The 12,980-nt window shown below is 35.7% G+C and overlaps 1 protein-coding gene across 1 annotated transcript; it reads right to left on the bottom strand.

The window, feature by feature from the left end:
* Positions 1–209: 209 nt before the first annotated feature.
* Positions 210–12,391, bottom strand: LOC131679239 (thioester-containing protein 1 allele R1-like). Its single transcript, XM_058959918.1, has 10 exons — positions 12,269–12,391; positions 12,016–12,208; positions 11,221–11,893; positions 10,510–11,159; positions 10,249–10,449; positions 2,820–2,862; positions 2,634–2,742; positions 711–2,574; positions 492–645; positions 210–429 (listed from the first exon to the last, which is right to left on the bottom strand). Exons 1-10 carry the CDS (start codon positions 12,337–12,339, stop codon positions 395–397), a joined length of 3,993 nt encoding a protein of 1,330 aa, XP_058815901.1. The 5' UTR covers positions 12,340–12,391; the 3' UTR covers positions 210–394.
* Positions 12,392–12,980: the final 589 nt, after the last annotated feature.

Raw genomic sequence — 12,980 nt, 5'->3', positions numbered from 1 at the left:
CAGAATTATATTTTGGGCACCCAAATTATATGGATAAAATTTTCTCGAAGGTTCTATAAGAATGATTTGACGCAAACATTTTTACATTTTTGTCATTTTGAAATTTTTCATCACTAATGCACAGACCTTCGATGCCAAAATTTTAGCACTAATTATACGAGAAAGGATCTGTCATCTGTTTACGAACTGCTAAACTGTTTGCTCTTCTTTTAATTTGAAATTTTCTTTGAAAGATTTAATTGTAATAAAGCTTTTTCTGCTCACGATCCATTCATAAGTATGAGCACAAATGCATACCTAAGCACGATTCATCACATCCATCGATTATAGATTCAATACAGTCTCCATTTTAAAAATCAACTCCATATTGAGATGTAAGACTATTGCATGAGCCTTATTTTCCGTCGAAATACGCGATTGCTATTCGTGCTGTAAGGGTATAAATACAATTATTTTATTTCAGTAGGAAAAAATCATTAATTGTCTCTTACAATTGTCATAAAAATCATACACCCTCAAAGTACCAGGAATTTGCTGAAGAACCTCACTTTCGCGAAAACCAGTCACATTCAGACACTGGTAGTGCACTGGAAGAGAGTCAAAGTACAGCAATAGTGAAGTCTCACCGTGTCTTGTTGCAACTTTCTATAATATGAAAAACATGTTAATGAGCTACAGCTTTTGAAAAACGATCATTCAATCTGACTCACCTGTACAATTGTGGATGCTTCCAGTTCTTCCACCGACTCATCCAAGGCAATATACCCACTAGGGAATGTAACCTCCATTAGCACGAGTGATGTCTCTTCATATTTCTCCCGGGGTTTGAACCTTGCACAAACAGTAAGATCTAGATACTGATCCGAAGTGGTATTGAGTGTTTTCACTGTTACGTCGAACCGTGGTTTCATTTTCAAAATGTTAGAATAGTAGCTATACTCGAGCTCAAAGATTCCGGTTCCCGTTCCGTTTATCGTCACATCAATGACTCGTACATTTGAAGGCAGTGAAATTTTCTGAACCGTCAGTGAAGTTAAAGGATCTATGTGAATGGTTGCATGATTTCGCGAACCGGATCCTACCGTCACGTCGTAATCATTTCTTGAAGTCGACACTTTTTTGGCGTACTCCGCCAGAGCTTGAAGTCCTACAAAAGTAGTTTGGGTATTTTCGAGATTTCCAATGTAGTACTGCTTTGTGGTCAACCAATTCATGAGTGGTCTTGGGTCGACATAGCTACCAGCGCTAACATAAGTTAGCAAAGCATAAGCTGCTGTCTCAATTCTCATGGATGGTACATCCCACCATCGCAATTGACGCTCATGGTCGACTACCGAGTTCCTTAAAAGTTCATTCAGTGCATCTAGTTTTGCACTGTGATCTGCCAACTGCAGCGCATATGCAATCAATGATAGTGTGTAACTCGAATTCAAACCGAAATATTTTTTAGAGAGATATGCAGTTCCACTATCGATTACTGATTTGTATTTTCGGGAGATCTGCGGATCTTCCAAGAAAGCAATTAAAACATAGGCTGTCAGTCTTACCTCATCGCTGTTAATAATTGACAATTCTTGATTGTGTTCTGTGCCAAGTTCCACAAAAGAACCGTGGCTGCTCTGCTTCTGCTGAAGCCAACCGTAGGCTTGTTCAATTACTCTACCGTCGATCGTCACGTAACGTGAAGCTTGCTGTAAAGTTTTCGCTACAAGTGCTGTCAGGAACACGCTTCCAACTCTGTCCTCTTTTCCGAACATACTGAACGAACCATCCGGTCGTTTGAACTTTAGCTCGTTTTGATACCCAGTCTCCAAAAATTTCACCGCTCGTTTTTTCACTACATCATTAAACGCTCTAGTGTTAGTTATGTAATCCAGCAGAACAACGCTGGGTACCATTTTTAGCACATTTTGCTCTCCACTACCCGATGGGAGCCGAATCTGATCATCCAGATTGTCAGCAGCATTCCCCAGTAAATTTCCATGCACTGATAAACTAATATTCTCTGATCCCGCGTCAAGATAACGTGGAATTTCCAGTTCAATCTTATTGAAGATCTGCGTCGAGTTTTCTACTTGTATATAGCGTTTGGCTTTCTTGAAGTATGGCAAACTCTCCGGAGTAATCCGTAATAGCCGCTCTACGGAGTCGGATGCTTCGGTCGATTCAGCGATAACTTTTATCATAATATCTCCTAACTTTTTTGGTTTGATGAAGAACTTGGTAGCTGTCACGGAATTCGGAGTCAGCACGACGTTTTTCGCTTGGTAGGACGCGTCCTTTCGGCCCCGATTGTCAACGAATTCGTATTCTTGGCGAGAGTTCTTTAGCGTTACTCCAACGTACAGCGTTTCGTCCAGATAGCTAAACAAGCTCACCTCGATTACAGCTATTTCGCTTTTTTTGATTGACCTCGGTAGGTTCAGCATGACGAAAAAGGGTTTAGTTACTTCCAGGGAAATTGGTTGATCTAAAACAGCGAGGCCATGCTCTGAGCTTAGGGCGAAGGCGGTTATCTTCCAATTGGTGATTATATCTGGCACGTGGTCCCATAGAGTCTGGGTGCCGTCCGCTCTGGTTCGGATGGATTTTTTGAGGCAACGTAAAGAAGAAAGTTATTCGGAGATACTTACCCTACTTCGAGCATATCATGCCACAGCCACGATTCAGTAAAAACCTTTCGCGGGGGAATGTAGGAATCTTCTTCGTCGGCATCGTAATTTCCAAAGCGAGCACTTAGAGCTGTATTTGGAATATTTTAATCATATCACAAGAAAAATGACCGTAAAATTAAATATCACTCATGGTGAGTAACTTACTCAGTGGTTGATGTGCATTACTGGCTACAATTAAATCGTCAGTCTGAAAAGAAAAACCGAATAATTTTATTTGTATAGTACCGCAGTATTTAAGTTCAACAATATTGGGAGCAAACAGTCTTTGGCGTGACAGCCTGAGTCTAGCCACCAAATACAACGTTCACGGCACTTAGTGTGCTTTCTCCATTGGCTCGAGCCAGCGTAAAGTGAACGACAAAACAGCTACTCTTATTTTATGTACATTTTCGGAAGTAAGGCTTGTTCGCGACAAAATCTGGATAGCTATAAACATCTCTTGGAATATTCAACCACGAAATATTTCTCACAGATATAGAAGTATGTCTATCAAAATATATATTTCGTTGATATTTAAAAAGCCCTTTCAAAAATATCGTCGAAAGAAGTGCGTGTTAGAAAAGTGATTACGTGCGGTCCAAACGACGGATAGCCATGGATATCCTATTATAATACTTCTAGAAAAGCTTGATTAATCTGCAAGTTCTGTTTACAGTATTTCAAATCAAATCGTCTAATACTCGATTGCCAACAGCTACTAAGGTTTTTTACACGATTTTCGCAAGGGGGGCGAGTTTCATATAACAATCGACTCAGCTCGACAAATTGAGACAATGTATGTATGTGTGTGTATGTGTGTGTATGTGTGTATGTATGTATGTACAAAATGTTATGTAATTATCTCAGCAATGGCTGAACCGATCTTAATGAAACTAGTTTCAAATGAAAGGCCCAACGTGACCATTTGAATAAACTTTATTATTAGTTCGAATAGCAAAAATTTCGCATGAATTCATTAAATTTGATTTTTCTGGTGCATAAGCACATATTAATGGATCGTTTTACATTTTCTTTTTCTATGGATCGTTTTGTAAATATCCATGAACCATAATTTAACGTTCGATATATGAATCATTTCTAATGTTCATTTTTACATCTCCTATGGACCAAGAAAAATTATTTAGCAAACATTTTCATCAAATTTATGGAACTTTTTCTGACATTTTATTGCTCCATTTTGTAATAACGTGGAACATTTTTGTCGTTTTTAATGTACATTGTTAATATTCTATGGATCAATGTCAGTTAATTTATGGCGCAAAATGTATCATTTTATGGAACATTTCCAATATTTTTATGGGGCACTGGTTGATTTTAATTGCTCTTTTATTTATATTTTAGTGCTCTTTTGCGACCATTTTATGGTTCAATTTTACATAATCTATGGATCAAATCACCTCTTTTTATGGATCATTCACACTGTTTTATGGATTTTCAGTTTTGTTTTATGGACATGGATTTTATGGATCGTTTTTCAGTTTTTTATGGATCATTTTTGTTGTTTTAGCGGCGCAAACTTAGGGCTGCCTATGGGTGATTTTGTCAAAACAAAACGTGTTTTAAGCGAATAACTTTCGAACAAGGCGACCGCGCCACGCAAACTAGATAGAAGTAGAAAGCTAAAAATACCATTCTAACAAGCTATAGACTCAGGGGCGGCGAAACACTTTACGCCCGAGTGGGTACAAAGCATAGGGTGAGGGGTCCATTAGTAAGGAATTTTTCCCATTTCGCAATGCACACGCTTACATTACATTCACATTAGATCTCGTTCGTTTATGCAAATGGAATTGTGGTACATCAAATGTGTGTAGTACGAGATACATGCGCTGCACATTTAAATTTTTTGAAATGGCTCAAAATTTCGAGTGGGTAATTACCCACTCGGTTATTTTCGAGTGGGTAGTACTACCCATACTATCCACGCTTTCCGCCGGCCCTGTATAGACTGTCAAAATCCGTTCACGAGCGGCGAAGATATTAAACATTTTGTATTTTTATCACTCGCTTACCAATTTTCACTATCTAAAAATGAGACCGTTACATACAGAGTATTGCTTTACTGGTGTTTTAGGGGCTAAACTAAACCGATTTTGAATATCGTAGTATGGAAACGCATCTACGTGATTCAAGGAATTCGATTCTTAAAACGTTTAGTGAATTACCTCTATAATATATAAAGTATTTCTCACAAATTAATATGTAAGTTTTCTTCAAAGACAAAATAATGTGTAAGTAGACCTCATAGTGAAATTTTTTCCAGAGTTTATGTATTTATCCCTTGAATGAGGCGTTGCGTTCAACCGTAAGGTAGATGTTGGAGGGAATATTAATTCATAGATCACCAAGTAATCCACCTAGTAGTGAGATAAAAGATTTCTCATATAAATATACTCCCAGCATCACCGAAAGCAACTGTATTTTTGAACCCCAAAATTCTAGCGAAAATTTGGCTTCTTTCGCAAGATTTAAGCTATACAAGTCAAAAATTACTTGTTACGTTATTTTTAATAAGGGTGTAAAGAAATAAATATATCGCATAATATACCTATAAGTACAAGGTAACTAAATATCATTTGCTATTTCTCACACTCTCTCTCCTTCTCTCTCTCACTCTCTTCTCTCTCTGTCCTTCCTTCGTGTTCGTGATAACTGTCACGACTTTCTTACTGTTTCTCTATCCATTTCTAAGTTGTGTGATAAGATCCTCTGATAATCTGAAATATTTATTAATGTCCAATCACGTAAAAACAAGTTTAATATTACATTCTACTTAGTAAATAAAATATTTGTAGTCCTGAGAAAATTTGCAAAATGTTTGTATTATGAGAAAACTATAACTGTTTTCAAATGTTCACACCATCAAGATGAAAGGTGTATCTTTCCGAAACGTTGAACTATGGGTAGGCAGGAAATTCATGGCTATCTAGAAAAATATTCAACTTAACTGTGTAATATGGATGTTTGAAGATGAAAATTGCGTTATCTAAACTTTTCGTATTTGAATTGAATTTTAAATGAATCATATGGACAAATATGTAATGTGAAAAGTGAGCACATCTTTTTTGTGATGTATGTATTATTGAAAATATATATTCATTGTATTGGTATGAACTATTATGAAGAATAACGTATCAAACTCTAAAAATATCCACGACCTAGCTCCGGGAAAAGAGGTCTCCCAAAGACTTCACTCTCGATGGGGGATCCAAGTACAATGTCTCTTCTAACTTATTGTTGTCCATTTTTGCTCTATACTAAGTACAATTCAATTGATGCTTCAATGGCAGTCACAATTAGTAGAGAAGCGTTCGATATACTGTGTACGGAAACGTTTGATCTGACTACATTTTTGTCATACACATTACTGTGTAACAACAAATGAACCCGAAGGTACCCTTTTCATGACCAATGTAACTAGAAACATATTTATTCGCAAAAATTAAGATTTGTAATGTCAAGTATGTCTATCCTTCAAGAGCAGTATTATGTCAAGTGACACTTTCATTGGCCGCTTGCGTTTCCAACAAATTCAATACTTATCCTGGAAATTAGAACCATTTCTTTTTCGTAGTATTGATTTGTTTAGCACTCATTTATCCATATTTCCTGAACAAGAATTCCGAACGAAATAATATGCAAGCTATAAGAATGACTGGAAAGATACTGCATTATAATCAACTGAATGGCTTTTGTGCTATCGACATAGCACAGCCTCACACTATTTACATCAATGCAAATAAAAACTTAGAAATGTCCACCTTTCCCATTCACAAATCGCATTCTCCGTCTGTCGCTCTCTGTTTAAAGGGTTTGAAAGCACATGTGACCTTGTCTTACTTTACTATCCAATATTGAATTCCAAAACAAACTGAACGTGCCAGGTTCCTAACTAAATAATAAAGTAGAAAATCTTAAACGACGCCGCCAAGAAAAGAACAACGAAAACGAAAAGGCGAAAACAAAAAAGAATGAAAACTTTAGAAAGTTCATTGAATACTAATTAGCCATTTTTCAGATGATGGGATTTTCAAAAACAATTCATAACTTTCTGATACAATAGTTCTCAAATTCGTACAATCCAGTTTCTTCATTTATTTTACTCATAAACGATTTTTAATTTCATTCTAAATAGTAATTTTTTTCAGTTTCATGGGTTTTAGTTTTTTTCATGGATTTTATTCGTCTTGTTTATTTTATTCATTTTGAACATTCGACTAATTTTAAGTATGTGATCTTTGCATTTTAATTATTTATTTCATTCAGCATTCTTTTTATTCATTTGGGTTCATTTAATCTATTTTATTCGTTTTATTCTTTGTATTCACTCTGATTAGTTAATTTTTTGTAAATTTTATTCATATCTTTTATTTAACTTATTTTATTCATTGTTTTCCTTCTATGCATTCTATTCGTTTTTTTTTTTCCAATTTATAAATGTTTTCAGTTTCTCCATTTTAATAATTTTGCAGATTTATTCATTTTGTCCAAATTATTTAGGGGAGAGTGAGCAAACTTGATCCTTGGGGATATTTGATTCACTGGCCATATCTCATAATTTATACGCATAAAGTTATCAAAATATAAAAAGAAAATGAAATATTTTCTCGGTTACGATGTTTTAAAAACAAATCTGGTGTATTATATTTGGTTTGGAAAAGTTATGTATTATTTTAGAAAATATGTGGTTAAATCCATCCCGAAGATCTTTTTACAAATTTTTTGAATGGTTGTATGAGATCGTCGATCTAATTATTTATAAATATTTTCAAGTGCGATTACTTTCTAAAGGCTTTTGTCTAGAAAAACACGTTTTTCGAATAAAAAGTTTTACAATACGCATAAAAAATTTATATTTTCTTTACCTCATATAACAGGTATCTTTGATCCCTGTAACACTGGGTAGTCTTGATCCCTATCATTAGTTCTCACAAACACTTTCAAAATGTATAGGAAGAGAAAAACATCATTTTCATTAAGTACCTGCACTATTATTTGATCTAAAATGTTTTTTCCGTGAACAAATCATGGTATAAGCTATTAATGATTGGAAAATCCAGTTAAACAGCATTGATTTACCGCAAATACATGTCTTGACTTTCTACTGTGGTTAAAGTTTGTTGTGTATCTAAAAAGGTAGTCTTATTAATTAATTTGTCAGATTAGGTGGTTAGCTGAACTTTCGTGTCTATAGGTCATAGTGTTTCTTTAGCCCTAGTAGACGGGGGATCAAGTTACCACACGTTTTTACAAAAACCTCGTTTTAGCATGATTTTCGAAAATGTTCATATTACTGACAGGACATGGTATTCGGATTTGCACATTATTCATAGCTCTTCCAATTCGAATTGACTATAACATGGCGAATTATTCAATTTAAATTTATATTTCATTGAAAAGTTATGAGTAAAAACCAAAAGTGGGATCATGTGTACCCACTCTCCCCTATTTGACGCAATTTATTTTTTTTTCTATTAATTTATAACTTTTTAACATCGCTTAATTTTTCATTTCAATCAATTCATTTTCTTCTTCTTTTTATTCAATTTATCAAATCTATTCGTTTTGTTTATTTGATTCGTTTGTTCTATTTATTCATTTTATTCAATTCATTTTTATTAGTTTTATCCTGTTCATCCTGGATTCATTAAATTCATTCTATCCATTTGATTCGTTTGGTTAATTTGTTTCAATTGGTTCATTTGATTCATTCGAATCATTTGATTCATTTGGATCATTTGATTCATTTGATTCATTTAATTCATTTAATTCATTTGATTCAATTGATTATTTTGGTTCATTTTGTTCATTTCTTTAATTTTATTCATTTCATAATCAGTCGTTTTACTTATTTATTTCATTCAATTTGTTAGTTTGAGTCAATTTAATTTTTTCAATTAATTTTATAACTATTTTTAAATGTTGCCTAATTTTTCATTTAATGAGCTAATCTAATTTGGTTTATGTATTTTATTAATATGATTTATATTATTCATTGTACTCATTTAATGAATTTGAAACATTTTGTTTTTTTTTATTTTTTGCTTTATTTTTTTATTTTGTTCGTTTTATTGATTTTCTATATTTTTTCAGTTTATTCGAGGTTTTATTCGTGCAGGGCTAGAAACTGCAAACTAATGAACGAGTTCTGCAAACTAATGAATGATTCAACAGTGGCATGTGTAAGAAATGTCTCATCTCACTGCTAGGTGGTTTTTGCAATTAACACGGCTTTAGCAAAAAAATTCTAAGTAGGGTGTTGAAGTAGGGTATTGAGTAGACTGCCCAGAAAAATAATAATTTTTTGAAAACTCAAGCGACCCACCCCTGGGTCGTTTCCTAGTCCCACCAGGAGTACTTGCTCCAAATTTGAAGCAAATCGGACAAGTCTAGCTATCGGACCAACGTGCCTGAATTGTGTATGGAATTTTTCGACAATTTACAAGGAGAAAACCCACTAGCTCGCATTGCGAAAATGCGAGCTAGTGGGTTTCTAGGTGGTGCTAGGTGCTAGGTGGCACTGTATGCATCTAAATTTAAAATTAAATGAAAATAAGAAAGAATTTTTAATTGTCTACAACTTTGTCGAAGACTGCTAGTCAATCCGGCTTTGTTAAAAGAAGTTATTAAACTTTTAGTGAAGTGATGTCTGAGTCAGTTTTGCAAGGGGCCCAGCAGCGCATGGTTGTGAATCAGTACTCTATTCGCATGAACTAAACATTTTTGTGAAATAATGGATTGGGATAGGAGTGCTCAATAGCAGCAATAGTATTTCTTTTGAACAAAATTATAATAAATAATACGGATCATGTTTTGGTTAAAACATTTTAGTTCCGCATGTTACCGCATAGAGGGCGCCAACGCTAACTTTTTTACGGAGAGAGATAGAAATTAGGTGTCTTCCACAAAGTTGTAGAACAGGCATTTTTCAATAATTCTTCCGAACAACTAGATATTCTAACTCTCTTTTATGAAAAGTTAGTGTTATGCGAACACAGGTGAAATTAAAATATTCTAACCAAAACATAACTCGTATTATGTACTACAATTCTTTTGAACATACTATAAGTTAAATATAACCATTATTTCACAAAAATGTGTAGTTCGTGGGAATCGAGTCCTAATACAAAACCATGCACTGCTAGGCCCTATGCAAAACTGACTCAGACATCACATTGTTAAAAGTTTAATAACTTCTTTTAACATAGTCAGATCGACTAGCGGTCTTCGACAAAGTTGTAGATAATTGAACTATTTTTCTTTTTTTCACTTTCAGTGGTAATACAATGCATACAGTGCCAGATAAATTGTTGAAAAATGCCATACAAACTTCAGGCACGTTGGTCCAGTAGCTAGACTTGTCCGATTTGCTTCAAATTTGGAGCAAGCTCTCCTGGTGGGAATCGGCTGGGCTGATTGAGTTTTCAAAAATTCACCATTTTTCTGGGCAGTCCAATGTATAACCAGTAATGAGACGGTAGTAACAGACGAAAATAGTGTTAGACAGTTAGGTTATGGCCGTTTTACATATTTAGTGCGTTTCTCATAACCACAAGCGATACAAAGGGCTTACCTGTGCCGCGGAATCCTTATCGGTAGCCTCATGTTCCAGTTCTTTAAACACCATATCCTTCGTTAGCAAAGCTCCGCTCTCCAGCAACAAAGCACTTTTGTCGACTGCTGACAAACCAACCATAGAGTTGGGCCTTGATTGGATAGTCAATTTGACTCTTTGTCCCGGTGCAACCCGCTGCTCTGATAGTGTGAGCGCAACCTGAAAGCAATCGACTTAAGTCAGTGCATTCTAAGATAGTCTGGATAAGCGTCAGCTTACTGTATTTGGCAAGCCAGACACATCCAGGGTAATGCTATCACTTAAAATTGTATTATTCTGAATACTGAATACAGATATCCTTGCTTTGGGAATCATGGCAGCTGTCACCGGTATAGTCAAGGTCACATCCATTTCGCCATTGGGTGAAAGCCGTTGCACTTGTATGATCCGATGTTTCGAAACGACATAAAAAATCAACGAATTCAAAGGGGTAGATGATTGCACCAGTACGGGAACGTTCTGTTCCAGCATTGCTGGACCGCTCGTCAAAAGAGAAATTTGGTACGTTTCCGGAGTGTTTATTGGGTTTTTCTCCAGAGAAAAATAACCCTTGCTCCCGTTAAAAGAAACATCGATTTCAGCTCTAGTGGCTTGAATTGGAACGAAGAAATCCAGTGATATTGGACTTTCGTTGGAAGTGTTCACGGTGAAATCTTCGGTGTGATTGAAATGATTTTGACCAACGTAAACAATGCTGATAGCAGCTAGCTGGTCCGGTTGATTAGTTAGCTTTGTTCCCGTTTGGGATCTGATTTTGAGCCAACACTTGTACGATTTTCCCGGTATTAAATATTTGGACGACTTTTGCATGCTGATTTCATAGTAGCTTTTAAAAATTTGAAATGATTTAGTTGCATTCAGTATCCGTTCTGTGAGAAAATTGAAATTAAAAATATAAATGGTAGCATGTTATTGATATTTGACTCCTACTTGTATGTCTTTCCTGTAAACTAACATCCACTTGAATCCACGTGTCACTATCTTTTTCAACAGAATCAATCAGTTCTCGGATGTTGAATCGAACTCTCAGTAGACCATGAATTCTGGAGGTAATGTTGAGCTTCCGATGACCACTTTGAGCACTCACAGTGACATCTCCTTTCATTGGTTTTCCAAAAACGTAACGAGCATCGATATCCACGGTGAACGTTTCGTCGTTGAGGGTCGATACTTTTGAATTCATTATTCGTATTTCATGTTTAGGTAGTTTATACTCATCTACAAGAAACGATTGTAAGTGAACTTTTCCTGGAATGTTCACACCTATGGACCAGTTTCCGAGATTCGGTTCATTCGCAATCTCTAGCTGCGATTGAAAGACACCCCTTTGAAGTTTTGCTGATGGCCAAACTAATATCACATTCTCTTCTGGATCATACACGGTAACATGAATCCTTTGCAGCTTGTCCAGTGGCCGCATCCGTTCATCTAACACCAGAACTCGAAATTTTACCGTATTACCAGGTCTGTAGATAGGCTTGTCCGTTTGGACTAGAATTAAACCTGTTGCGCCTTGGAATTGCAGTGGATGGTCTTGATTGATGTTAAAACCGGACAGCGAACGGATTTTTAAATTGTATGCGCCAGGTTGAAGGGCTGTTGTCTGTGGTGATGGAATAATTATGATTAATACTGTAGTTACCATTGTAGCATTATTCATCTTCAGTTTCGGTATTGATTTAACTGAACATCCTACATTGTTATCAATGCGAGAACGATACTCACATTCAATTCCATCAACCGGGTCTCATCTGATTGAAGTTGAATTTGTTGTTCGACTGTTATTTCCTCGTCATGTTCTGAAAATCCTTCAATCGATATGGCCAGCTTTGGAGGATCATCGAGAGCAAATGTTGATATCGATAACTGATAAGGCTGGCTTTGTTGGATGTTACCTGGAGCCAATATCATGTAGTTTCTTAAAACGAAAAAAAAAACATTATTATTCGGAGTATTAGTCTTTTACAATTACCAATACCCAGCACCGAAAACTGGAACTGCAAAAATGATTGCTAATACTATACAAACGACCCGAAGTCTACGCTTCATCTTGATCTCTTCACTGAACTGGAGACACTGCGGCAGCTTGTTTGCTTGTTTATGAAACTCCCATCGTTGAGTTGCAGTAACAGAGGCAAACTAGTTTACTGCGCGCTATCAAATCAAATTGATGCATGCTCCTGGAGCTGATACTGCTTGCGAGCGAAGCGTGAAGATAATGTCCCGATTCCCTGAGGTAAGGAAATCCCCGGATAAGAATGGTTCGCAATTAAGCTGAGCTTCCACTCATGACTGTGCTGACGGTGATCATTTTTTTTAAGAAATCAAAACAAAACGAGATCCTTGTATCTCCAGAGAGGTGAATTATTAGTAGCAGTAATGAGTAAAGTGTTATTAGTAAAAGGGTGTAAGAATAGTCAACAACGATTTGTACTACCTTTAGCTTGTAATCGCAGCTGTAACGTTTATTACTCAATTTGTTTAAGCTATATAGTAAAGCCAAGTCAAGTGAAGTCCTCAAAAATTCAGAAAAAACGCCGATTTTCAAGATTTTTTTTTATAATGTGGTAAACAGCTTCTGGTAAAAATATTTTTGTTTCCGTAGTTGTGGGTTTGTAGGTGCAGTAACTCAGCAAGCTTCCATATAAACTGGTAACACCGTGATGGGCAAATATATTAAAATGTATACA

The sequence above is a fragment of the Topomyia yanbarensis genome, chromosome 2 (assembly GCF_030247195.1).
Source record: "Topomyia yanbarensis strain Yona2022 chromosome 2, ASM3024719v1, whole genome shotgun sequence".
Taxonomy (NCBI): Eukaryota; Metazoa; Arthropoda; class Insecta; order Diptera; family Culicidae; genus Topomyia; species Topomyia yanbarensis.
Note: the sequence above shows the minus strand (reverse complement) of the source record. Positions and strands in the feature narration are given on the sequence as shown.

Excerpts from the sequence above, each read along its gene's own strand:
- LOC131679239 (XM_058959918.1), bottom strand. The coding sequence starts at position 12,339 with ATGAAGCGTAGACTTCGGGTCGTTTGTATAGTATTAGCAATCATTTTT. Across the intron at positions 11,894-12,015 it reads CCCGGTTGATGGAATTGAAT|ACAACAGCCCTTCAACCTGG; the intron begins GTGAGTATCGTT and ends CCATCACCACAG. Across the intron at positions 2,575-2,633 it reads CATGATATGCTCGAAGTAGG|AGCGGACGGCACCCAGACTC; the intron begins GTAAGTATCTCC and ends CATCCGAACCAG.